The 12,809-nt window shown below is 40.0% G+C and overlaps 1 protein-coding gene across 1 annotated transcript in view; it reads left to right on the top strand.

Moving 5' to 3' along the window:
- Window positions 1–12,809, top strand: part of syt7b (synaptotagmin VIIb) — a 54,878-nt gene that overhangs the window by 14,228 nt on the left and 27,841 nt on the right. Inside the window, exons 3-6 of the mRNA XM_035652034.1 lie at window positions 586–665; window positions 1,735–1,869; window positions 4,918–5,118; window positions 9,958–10,305. Coding sequence (XP_035507927.1) covers window positions 586–665; window positions 1,735–1,869; window positions 4,918–5,118; window positions 9,958–10,305 — 764 coding nt within the window. The remainder of the gene's footprint in view (window positions 1–585; window positions 666–1,734; window positions 1,870–4,917; window positions 5,119–9,957; window positions 10,306–12,809) is intronic.

A 12,809-nucleotide genomic window follows, 5' to 3' on the forward strand; every position in this document is an offset into this window, starting at 1 on the left:
AGCATAAAACAGCACAAGCTCAGCAAATACTGTTCTTTTAGCCTAATAATGTAGTATCGTAGCTGCTGTAGCCACAATATGTACTTTTACTTATGTAATTTTTGATGAGCACATAAGCTGCAATACAACTATAAATATAGCTTTAGTCTTTACAGGTGTTTTAATAAAAGTTTCATTTTATGTTTACCAGTTTTATCTGTGTAAATGTATCCTAGTACCCTAATGTGCCTGATTTCATTCTGTGCTTACTCTCTGCCTTGTGTAGTATGCATGTGCATTTCCTTTGTTCGTGTGTAAAGACATGTTTGTGCATGCAAGTGTGTTTTTGCATCTCATTGTGGTAAAGTGGTCCCTTGTCACATTTTGATCCTGAGAAGCAAGCTGTAGTCCTGGCATCAAACCAATTGTTGCTCTTCCCTCATTTATCTTATTTTACAACATGTTTGGAACCTGATGCTGTTCTAAAGCTTCTATAATGAGCACTTCACTTGCAAAATGCCTTTGTAAACAATGATCAAGACATGGCTCTAAAATCTGTCTCCCCCGATTGCTCTCTGTCTCTGTCTGTCTCTCGTCTCTTTGCAGGGGAAGAGGAATAAGCCCGGGGTGGAGGCTGCCAGCTCTCCAGAATCTGTGAGAGGTCGAGGGGAAAATAAAGCCATCAAGTAAGTGTCAGGAAGGGTTTAGACGAAGGCATATGGAAATGATCTGTGATGTAGTTATGGTATCGCATTTTAACAGCTGTTTCTGATTGGAAAGCTAATCTCGTAGCACCCCCTACATGGTCTGAAATGTCCACCCTGACATGATGCCCTCAAGACAGTGTTATGTGGGTATATTTTTCATTCATCAGAGAGGCTGAATTTTTCACACAGTGTAGGGAAGTTACTTGTAAATTCTGTTTGTATAAATGGAAGCTTGTTTTACAGATTAATAAGCTTTACTTCAAAACTACATCCTCTGTAAAAAAAAATTCAAATGCAGTAGTCGCACACTATTACTGAACTACTACTACCACAACTTTAAACATACATTCAAGAAATCTTTCATTGTGTAGTTTCATTATTTTGAACTGTAATATTTCTGTGGGTAACCTTGATTTTATGTAGTTATTATCCTTACTAAAGATTAGAGGTGCTGAAGGGTTGGCAGCTAACGGTTTGTCATTTATATCACTCCTTTGTTACTATTCCAATTAAATTCCTGTTTCCCAAATTGTATTCTCACAGTTCATATCCAGTATGTATGTTAATAAAGTGCTTTTTTTGTTTTATAGTGACTACTTCCTCTGTTTTATTTGTTTCCTCATCCTTAAAACATGCAGGTCACTTCTTTTTACCTCATTCTGGGTGTTTCATCATGCACCAAAATGTTATGCTATCAGGTTTCCATGCAGATTACAACAGATTTGACTTAAACCTCTCTTTCATCCTGTGTGTGATGAATGTAATGTTACACTCCACCTATGTGTTATGAACAAATGTATTTAGTATCTATGTTTAAAGTGCTGTGCACAGTTTTAGAATATAACTCAGGCATTGACGGTATCACATATTCCCTATTTATAAGCATTCTTTCCCTGACCTTTAGATTTATGAGACAATATTCTAACTTGGCTCTTTTTATGATCTTTCCATCCTGTTTCTTAACACATCTGTCATGTTATTCTTCTTTATAACCATTTACTGCTCTTACCTGTCTTACCCCTCTCTCTCTCTCTGTCTCTGGCCACAGTGATCTAGACAGAGACTTTTGGAATAACAATGACAGCAGCAACGTGCAACAGAGGTGGAGCTCCTACCCGCCCAAGGAGTTCCTCTTAAACATGTCTCCCTATGCTCCCTACGGAGACCCTCGCCTCACGCCCAAGTGAGTCTCAGTCATGGCTGGTAAGAGACCCCACTATCTGGGCAGGGCTGTAATGAACAGGGGCTTGTGTGCACCTTGGAAAAACTCCCAGAAAGCTCTATGAGTAGATATAGGACATTATTAGGCATAATGATTTGTTTTGCACACTAAATTTTAACAGTCTCTTGTTAGGCTATTTATGTGCATAAGTATAAATGAAGTATAACAAATACTGTGATCAATATATCACTCTGAGCAGTGAAAAGGTCACATTTACAGTAATAGCCTGAAGGGAGGCAGAACGCCTCATTTTGTAACACTGTCTGGCCACATATCTTTAAACAGAAGTCTCCTCTCATCCCTGGTAATCCTCATGTTTTTGCTGTCAGGAACGTCCACAGTGAGTTGGTGTTTAGTATGCACTGCTGGCCATGCAGCACCTGATAGAGATGTGCAGCACCATCCCTCAATATTACTATGATGCCTAGGACTTCCCTAACATTGACAGTTTAATTTTAATTACAACCATTTTTCAAATGCTAGAAAGATAGAAAGATGTTGTTTCTGTGTGACAACATCTGTAATTAATAGATATATCCTATCTGAAAACATAAAAAGAGTGAGGAAAATTTATGTTGGAGACCCTTCTTTTTGCCAAAACTCAAACACAAAAACATCAAATCTGGGAAAATTACATTTTATTTTGCTTTTGCACGGTGTACAGGGTGTACAATTGAAAGGTTTGATAGCCCCATTCCCTACAGCCCTGCTAGCCTCATCAGACCCTCTTTACCTCTCACCTGCAGCCCATGGAGTGTTACCATGGAGACGGACAACCCTCAGAGAGCAGATCTCACTGTTTCACCTGAACCTTTTCCCCTCTCATACAACCCAGCCTCTCAACTCCATGTATTCAAATTTGCTTCTCAGGATACTGTAGCAGACCTGACTTAAATGTACACTTACCTAAGCCATTAGGGTTTACACAAAGGGCTGACTGTTTTATTTATTTTCTGTCTTTGAAGGGGGTAGTTTAAAGGAATAGCTTGACATTTTGGGAAGTATGCTTGTTTGTTTTCTGGCAGAGAGGTAGATCAGAAGATCAACACCATTTTCTGTTTCTCACTCTGTTTTGTTAAATACAAGGCTACAGCCAGCAGCTAGTTAGCTTAGCATAAATACTGGATACAGGGAAACAGCTATTTAATAGACAGATATGAGATTGGTATCGATCTTCTCATTTAACTCCCCTTACAAAGGTATTTCCCAAAAGGATCAATTGTTGCTTTAATAGGGTGGTTTCTGTTCTACTTTTTTCACTGTTGTGTTGTTGTTTTTTTGTGTGTGTGAAGCCGTTACGTGTTTTTACTCCTCTCACCTCTTCTTCCACTCGCTCTGTGTTTCCTGCTCATTTGTTGTCACTACTCCCACTATCACTCATAGTACTGTAAGTGCTTTACAGTTGTCTGATAGCCCTCCTGAGTCTGGTCTACTGAGCCCTGTTCCAAAAATATTGGCAATGTCTCCGTCTTGTGTAGTACAGCAATTAAGTGTTTGGATGGTAAAACGTTTGTTTCATATCAACCTCTGTTCCATCATTTAGATGCGTCTCACATGTCACTGAGGCATTACATTAAGTGAACCTGTTCATTCTTACCCTCTCTATTTAAAACTGACTTGACTCTTTCAAGGGTTATCAATCACTCCGTATCTGTGCAGTAATGTTGAAACTATTGTATAATCAGTAGTGATTGTTGTGATTTCATTGATATGTTATTGAGATAATTATTTAGGTTTGAGTGGCATTCAATAGGCTGATGATTGGGGGGGGCATTTCAAAGATACATATGTGATAGCAGATCAGTGAGTCAAGTATTTCTCACTTCTTACCATCAAAATAATGATGCTTTTATTTGGTAAAAGGCAAGTTTGTTTGTTTATCACCTTTTAAACTCAGCAGCAATTCAAAGTGCTTTACATAAGGTGGAGAAATGCATCAAAAATATTTGTATCACAACAGTAGCCCAGGTAGCCTGAAATTGTTCAGTGAGAAATCATTCATTTTACCGTCAGTCTACACTTAATGTCTAAATGTTGTTGAAGATATTGTCCTGGTGTGCAGCTGTGTGTTTGTCTTCACTCAGTAGAAAGACCCCTGTACTGAAGTTGACGTTCTGTTTGTACTCGTCTCTGTGACGTCTTGAGACAAGGTCAGCTGGGGTGGGTTAGGCACGGTTATAAATAAGTTATGGGAATTTACTGTGGAATGACACAAACTCATTAGAGTTTTGTTTTCATTATGAGCTGCAGGTGAGTTGCTGTGAGATTACAGAGACATTAGCGTTCTGTTATCATCACCTGCATATGCAGTTTTGAAATCTAAAGATGATGCATCTGCATCATTACTCAGCTATTATGCCCAATTCACAGAGACAACAGATTGGTCATTGCTGTCCCCTGTCCCAGGTCTGGGCAGACCTGCTGCATATCCAAACTCCTAATATTCTGTGTCTTATTTCTCACCTCAAATGTTTCCAAAATTGGTTTTAGTGGACTAAAGTAGATGCAATAATAAAAATTCCTTATAGGAAATGTATTCAAATGTTTTAATTTGCTAGTGTTCCACAGTATATGAGTGAATTGGGCATTATAATACAGTTAGTAATACTTTCCATTGGCCCTCAGTTCTGTGCAGGTTTTGTACTTTGGAAAATATGTTTTTGTCTCAGTCAAGTGTACACAACTGTGACCCCCAATTTTCTGTCAGAGTTACACTGTAAATCTCAGCCCAGACCTCTTTACTGCATTTTTACTGACTTTCTGGCTGACCAGCAGTGGCTGCTCCAGGTTTTTGTTTTACACTAGACACTTGTGGCTGGTTTGAGAGCTCACAAAGTGTCTTACTCACCGGTTTGACTAACTTAACTTATGATTCTTTTGCTCTCCGGCTCTGTACGTCTGTGCGTCTGTCTTTCGTCTGTCCGTCTCTCTCTCTCTTCTTTGTCTCCTCTCCTGTTCCTTTCTGTTCCGTGTTTCTTTGTCTCCGATCCACCCCACTGTTCCTCCCAGTGGGGCTGTGGATAAGGGTGGGCAGGGCGGTGCTGGACCCTCGCCGGGGGCCAGTGACAGCGGGGGTGGTGCTTGCTCTGGGACTGGGGCAGGGCCCAGTCGCAGTGACAGCGTTCGGAGCATGGTGACGGGGGGCAGCAAGGCCGGACGGTGGCAGGCTGTCCAGAGCCACATGCATGCCGGAGGCCTGCGGTTTGGCAAGTGAGTGGCGCATGGTCACAGAGGGCACGCATGAGGGGCAACAGTGGGCACAACAACATGGCATGGTGTGGATATCAAAGAAGAGTATGAGTATGTAAAAAACATTGTGAGTGGCATTGTTGCATGTAAACTAAAAGATGGACATCAACAGAAGCTATTTTTGACACCATACAGATGAAAATAATGTAAGGCAGGCCTGGAAGAGAAGCCAGCTGCTTTGCAGGACGTACCTGCGATGCATGAGTAACTGTTGGTTGAAGTCTCTTGACAACAGAGAGCTTCGTCACTCATAAACAAATACCATTTCTATGTCAACTGCCAACTTTTCACCAGCTGATGTCAGGACAGTCTCAAACAAGTGAATCCACACAGTCATACTGTTCTCTGCAGGCTCCAATATGCTGAAGGCTGTGACAGTTTCAAACGAAACAGATGCTCACAGAAAATCTTTAAAAATGGCGTGCTTGTTCATATGAAGTAACAGCTTTTCGAATTCAGAGTGGGTTGTTGCATAAACAGCAGGAAAGTTTAATTAGGCCAGTGATAGAAATGAAACTCTTTCATATAATATGGTTCAATTCAGCTTAATTTTCACCAAAGTTCATTGTGTGTCAGCCTCTGCAAACAGCTCAGACTGTGCGTTGTTTTTCCAAGTAGCAATCACATGGACTTACTGGTTACTATTAGAACCAGCTTGATATTTATCATAATTAGACGATAGCGTAAACAACAAACAATTGATAATTGAGTTATGAAGTGGGAGGAGCTATTTTGGGCACACCTGGTTCCTGTAGTAAAAGTGCCATTAATGGTTCCCAAAGACAATGTGACTGACAACTGGAGCATTTCTATATCTTGGATCAGCATGAAAATTAATCACCAAGATTAGGTAGCATCAAGATTTATAGGTAGCCATTCATTTTACAATATTGCAGGTACTTTTAAGCTTCTAATAAGCCAATAACCCATATTGAGTATTTCATAAATTAAGAGCAATGATCACAGTAAAGTATGACAAAATAAGTTTTGTGTAGCCGAATACATTTTTTAAAGGATCCAATCCTTTCCAACTAATCATTTTGTGACAACCCAGATGTTTTTTGCGCCACCTCAAGGTTGAAGAAATAATCCACTTTGGGGTTGTGATCCCCAGCTTGGGAACCACTGCTCTAGTCCATATGTTTTAGCCGTCCTGTTATCATAAAAACAAATAATAAATAAATGTACTGTATCAATGCTCTGAATTCAAATAATAATCTGTCCCATATATATGAGTTAGATGTGGAATGTTAAAATGAATGGTGAATTTTGCTTGGTTGGTGAAAGCTGCATGTTTTTGCAAAACACCAGCAGCATATTGAAAAGGCTAATAAATAATGAATATAAGATCTCTGTATGTGAATCGTAGCCTAGATAATCAAACAGTCTTTTGTACTGTTTCGCCTCAACAGTTCATTCAGTAAATCTAGAGCAAATTGTAGTAGAATAGATTAATAATCAAGTATAGCAAGTAGATGTACAGGACAATAATTAAAATCACCAGCCCATTTATTCATTCATCATTCATTCATTCATTGTTAGCCAACTTTATAATACTGTGTGTGCTTGTTATGACACAGAAGATTGATTAGAAACAACAGAGCAAAACTCTTTATTCAGAACTGATATTGGCCTGTTGGTTGGACTGTAGACACTATAAATTGTTTCCACACATAATGACTGAATCATTGGGCATTTTTGACTGATTTCCATAACGGTTTAAGTACATATTTTAATGATACAGTATGTGGCTTTTTAACTACAAGACAATAGACTTGCAATAGAATTTTTGGACTTGAACTTGAATTACAGTTCTTCGGTCCTGTCACTCTTCTATTTTGCTCCCTTTTTCCTCCTCCTTTCAGATCTACCTGTATTTCCATTTCTCCGCTGGAATTGGTTTCTATTTTTGGACATTAACCTCTCCCCCTCTCTGTCTCTCCTCCACTCTCTCTCTCTTTCACTCTTCACTGTTGGTAATTTTTCTCTCTCTGACTCTGTCTCCTTGTTTTTTTTACCCTCCTCAATTTTCCCTAATTACAAAATCATTCAAGGTTTATAGTCATCTTAATTGACTTTCAAGCAAGAAGAAATGTGAAAATAACCCTCTAAGTCAGTAATAGGATACAGCAGATAAAGGGGGCTTGTGCTCAGGGCATACGAATAACTGCGCCTGTTGTAGACAGATACAATAAGGTTGAACAGTACCTGAAAGCACAAGTGGGTACAACAATCGAGGAACTGACTGTTCGTTGTAGAGTCCTGGAATTTTTGAGTAAATTCATTCATGAATAAATTATTTGCCAAATTTATGACACTGAACAGACTAGCAAAATTTATTAGCACATGGACTGGCTCCCAGATGTCTGGCCTAATTCCAGCATAAATCCAGCCAGATGTATCGATTTATGATGATGTCAGTTATGTTGACATATTTGTGTGCGACATAGAGATTTCTGTGTGTCAGAGGACCTTTTTATTTTTTGTTCGCTTAACTGTACCATATCTTTTATATGCTCAGAGGTACAAATAACAGTAGTTTTTTTATATTGTGTTCTTACACTTTCATGCATTTCCTTTTGCTTTTCTAACATTTCATTTCAGTTAGGAGAAACTTTAATTGATATGTGCCCAATGAAGATGAGAAATGTGAAAAATCTTTGGCGATTAGACCCCATTGTGACGTCATCGTATTTGAAGGGGTTGGTGAAGCCATGATTAGTATAGGAAGCCCCTGATGGACTCTAGACACTGATGGTGGTGGTGGTGATGAAGGAATGAAGTGAATACTGAAGATATGGTTTTGATGAGGCGTAGACTTCTGATGAGCTCAACCTGGGCACTGGATGTGATGAACTGGAGGTGAATGGGGTGGAGGAGGGTTGTCAAACAATTTTGCACTGAAATGACAGAGAGGAGGACAGATTTAAAGTTTGACAGCAGCAACATGATTGGCTGGAGGAGATTGAGGCTAAATCCGATTGGATTAACTAAAAGAGGAAATTCATATTGTCAGTTTTTGATGTGCTCAGTGCTTCTGAAAAAAATTTTTACAATCACATGTTATGTCCCTCAAAATTAATTATTTCATCTATGTTTCTGAGAAATCCTGTATTTTCCATCAGTTTTGTTACGGAGGATGGCTATTAATACTAAGCCATAAAAGCCATATAAGCCTCATGGAGAAAAAGCCTGAATGCATTTACATACATATTGTTGTTACTTTGCTATAACAACGCTGTGCCAAAATTGCCCAGATTTAAACTAAAGAACTAGCAGCACTCATAAACGTTTTAAGCTTGACTGGATATTTCAGATCAAAATTCCCTTAGGAGTCATAGTTAACTTCTCTAGTTTTACTTTTATGTAGACAGGCGTATACCTCCTTCTTTTATGTTTTTTGAATTCTTTTCTGAGTTTCATCCAATCCTTGGAAATTGTCCAACCAACAGTTGCCTAACATTATCTTTGCAGACAATAAATGAGACTGATGCCTGCGGAACCCTAAATACCAAAAATGCCCTCTTCCCACTTCAAAACTCTATAACGCTTCTGCTCAACGGAAATCCACGACTTTTAAACATTAACTCACATTTATTCAGTTAAAATATAATGCACAAGTAAATAAACATTCGCTTCAAAGCTTATCCTCGGGAAATACCTAATAGTGTGCAATATGTGAGTGTGTGAGAGAGAAAGTGAGTGCATGCAGGAGTGCATGTATATGAGCTCTGTCTTGTATTTACTTGATCCAGCATTGCTCTGCTCCTCGGGGGGCTTGTCTCCTGGCTCTCCAGCAGAGTTAGAGCCGAGTTAATACTGAGGAGCGCCACTAACACAACTCAAGTCCAGGCAGTAAATCCTCCCTCACAGCATTATCTTCAGACAGCACTGTTTAGCACAAGCTTACAGTTATCAGGCAGGGCAGTGATTGAAGGGAGGATAAGGGGTGAAGCACTATTACATGATTGTAAGTGTAGCAGACCGGTAATTAGAGAGAGAGTCTTAAAGAACAGTGATTGGATTGATGTGAGGGACTGGGGTTGTAGAAAAGATGAATGGACAGAGGAGATGGGGAGCAGTTAAGCTCAAAGGCACGAAGGTAAAGGGACGAGTGGGAAGGGAAAATATAGCAGGAGCAGACAGGACCTTAGAGAAAGACTGGTGGAAGCTGAAGGCGGCAAGGCAAGAAGGTAGAAGTAGGTCATGGCTAATTAGGGAGAAAGGTAACGTACAGAAACAATTTAGCGCTGCAGATGGAGAGCAGAGACCTAAGTTAAGTGACAATGATACTTTAACTTCAGCTTGAATTTAATTCCACTTAAGCAGAGGTTTTGACACCAGTCTGGAGAAGAATAATTGAATGTTTACAAGCTGCATGCCAGTCCATCCACACACGCATACACTGTCACACAGTGTAAACTCCAGATTCTGCACAGTTGTTTTCATACAGATGTTTCATAGTAATCTAAAGCTAAATCTTTCTCTACCTCCTCTTTCACTGATCATTGTTGTTTGCTCTTTCTTGATCCTCTCTCCCTTTGATATTCACTGCAAACAGTGTTCCCACATCTCAATCTCTGCTGTATCTATATATGTTTTTGCCATTTTTATCCTCTTTACCTTCTTTTTGATATCAACATGATCATGTGTTGCCAATTTTTTTTTTTTATACGTTCATCTTTTCTAAATCCCTTCAAAACGACCTGCCCTGTCCTGTATCCCTCGTGTTATCTCTAACTCCGATGTCTTCCCTGTTGTATCCATCTCTTTTCTCGGCGCTCCCATGCGTCTGCTCAGTTTTGGGGATGCTTCCCTCTCGTCTGCTTCCACCCTGGAGCACATCCCATCCTCAGCCGTGGCACGCCCTCGGCCCCTGGTCCGGCAGCAGAGTCTCCAACAGCCCCTCACTCACCAGCCCCCTCCGGGTCCAAACGACCCCCCAGTCACCTCACAAAGCCTGGGCCAGCTGCACACAGGTCCAGGTGGTGGGGGCCACCGTGGGGGCCCGCGCGGGGTCCGGGGGAGTCCGGCTGGAGCCTCCCGGTACAGAGGAGCAGGGGCAGGCCGATCGAGGTCAAACCCTGGCAGCTGGGATCACATGGTGGAGCAGATCCGCAACAGAGGGCTGGACGTCAAGTCGTTTTTGTAAGTGTCATGAAGTTTTCACCTGTAAAATGTTGCATCAGGAAAGCTTGACAGAGGAGACAGAATCTGTTGAATGCTGCTCTTATTATCAGTGAGCACATACTGGTGATATGTGCTACACTGCTGACCTAGTTTCTAGGTTTTTAGGCTTTTTTGACTTAACTCACTTGCCAATTTATTAGGTATGCCTAATAGTCGTAGTAGAAGTCTAACACAATAAATCCCACCTTTGGTTTCTGTATTTGTCATTTTGGAGGCTGCAATGTAGTTTGTGGCACTGTTGGAAGCAGTACTTAGATCCTTTACTNNNTCTATAACACCGCACCCCATTTTATGCTCAAGTTGATAGTCATCATTGTATGCAAAACCTTAAGCAATTAATGTCTAAAACTGTTAAAATAATGTAGTGGAGTAAAAGAAGTGTAACATTTTCCTCTGAAATGTAATGGAGTAGAAAATACTCAAGTATGTAATTACCCCAGATTGTACTTAATTACAGCATTTGAGTAAATGTCCTTAGTTACTTTGTATCACTAGTGCGTGGTGCTGTTGAATTGCATTGCTGAGAAGTGTTTCTAATGCAACCCCCTTTATTTCAGTGAGGGTGGACAGACCATTAGAAACAGCTCTGTGTTTTGTATATTTTGGGAATACCTAACTCCACACAACCAGGAAGAAAACCAAACACAATCCAATGTGTATTTCTTACATAAGAAAAGGTATAAAATTGCTTATAAAATTCCTCAACATATCATAGATTCATACATAGATTCCAGCTTGTTGAATAAACATTATTCAGTGTATTGTCACTGTATACATAGACTTGATGAATCTCGCTTCACAATAGTTTTTCCAACATAGGATGGTGAGAATTAGAAAAACGTAACACAAGCACATGATAAAATAACCTTAAGCCTAACCCAACCAGGGTTCAAGAGAAATATGCTTTGATAGTTATCAAAGATCATTAAAGCTTTTACTATGCCAATGATTTTTTTCGATTCATCCACAACTGAATAAAACGAATGCTGGTGTGTGAAAGCTACTGATTGTCTGAGATACCGAGCACGAAGAGCACTCCTCCTTCGCTTGACTTGAATAATAGATTACAGATGATGTGCTCCACAAAGCGGCCTCACGTAAACCCCACCCTCCATCCCCTCCAGACCACGAACAAAGACACTTACAAACATCCACAGCTCTGCTACACTCCTGTACTTTTTGCGTGTCATCCCATTAACAGTGTCTCCAGGCCAGTGACCTCCCTGCCTATGTGAATCATCATTCAAATAAGGCTGGGCACATATAGGGAGGTGTTATCGCCTATCGTCTCTGTCCCCATGAATCTCACTGGACCAAACACATCAGTTGTTGGCCCTTGGGGGGGGGGGATATCATGCATTTGTGATCAGTAGGGTATGAACAACCAAACACAGCAGTTTCACTTTCCACGTGTGTCAATGCCTGTCATACAGTGCCACCCCGCTTACATTTCAGATCAATAGAGCTGGTGTAGGTGGTAATGATTTCAGAGCCCTCCGGTTGGAGTGCGCGTGTCTTTTTTGGTCATCCATATAAAATCCGTTCATCTTATCGATGAGCGTCATGTTGATACTGTTTACACATCCCCAGTGGTCTGCTGTCTCTTAAGTGCTAATGTGTTCCCTCTTGTTGTCGATATTGCTTCAACAAACAGCCTCTTGTTAAAGGGGGAATGCACCACAGAAAGCAGATGCAGGCTGGGAAAATAAATCAGAGGTGTGAGATATGGAGAGATGAGAGGAAGATAGTCAGAGGAAAACTGAGGAGAAACTGATGAAACTGATAAAAAAAGGATAACATAGGATGCACATGTTTTTAATCTTTTGATTCTATTTATATTTATTTAACACTTGATGTGCACAATTCTACACTTATTAGCTATAGTGTCTGGCTCAACATTGCAAGGTTTAAACCTTTTGTAAAAAAGTTTGAGCAGTGTTTCATATTAACATACTGTTTTAGGAACACAAAGAACTCTTCCTAAAATAAACATTTAAGTAATTATTTAAATTATTTACATTACATTTAATAACACGGTCAAGGTAAAGAGTCAAACCATGGCAAAAAAGCTACTAATCCACAAAATATTGGAATTGTCCTTTACGGTGACAAAGCTTGTCCTTGGATGAGCATGCTGTGTTAAAGGTTGTATAAAGAGGAAACGAGCATGGTAGGAGAAGAGAAGCCAGAATAGAGTACAATATTTGCCTACATGTGGGTTGTTATTTTGTCACTGTGAGTTACAAGGTTAGTTGTAGGCAAATATTCATTTGTTAAGGTCACAGGTCTCTTGAATTCACTTTGCAGCATATTTCAGTAAGACATAATTAAAATGACTTTTGGCATGTTTAGACTGAGAATAACAGCTGAAAATCAACGTGATATGTTTCTTTGTTGCAGGTCTTTGTTAAGGCCACATCAATTTTCATGGATTTATTTTGCTTTTCTTTTTTTCCCCCGCA

This window comes from Morone saxatilis, unplaced genomic scaffold, assembly GCF_004916995.1.
Source record: "Morone saxatilis isolate NCDOM2014 unplaced genomic scaffold, NCSU_SB_2.0 Contig11, whole genome shotgun sequence".
NCBI classification, from domain to species: Eukaryota; Metazoa; Chordata; class Actinopteri; family Moronidae; genus Morone; species Morone saxatilis.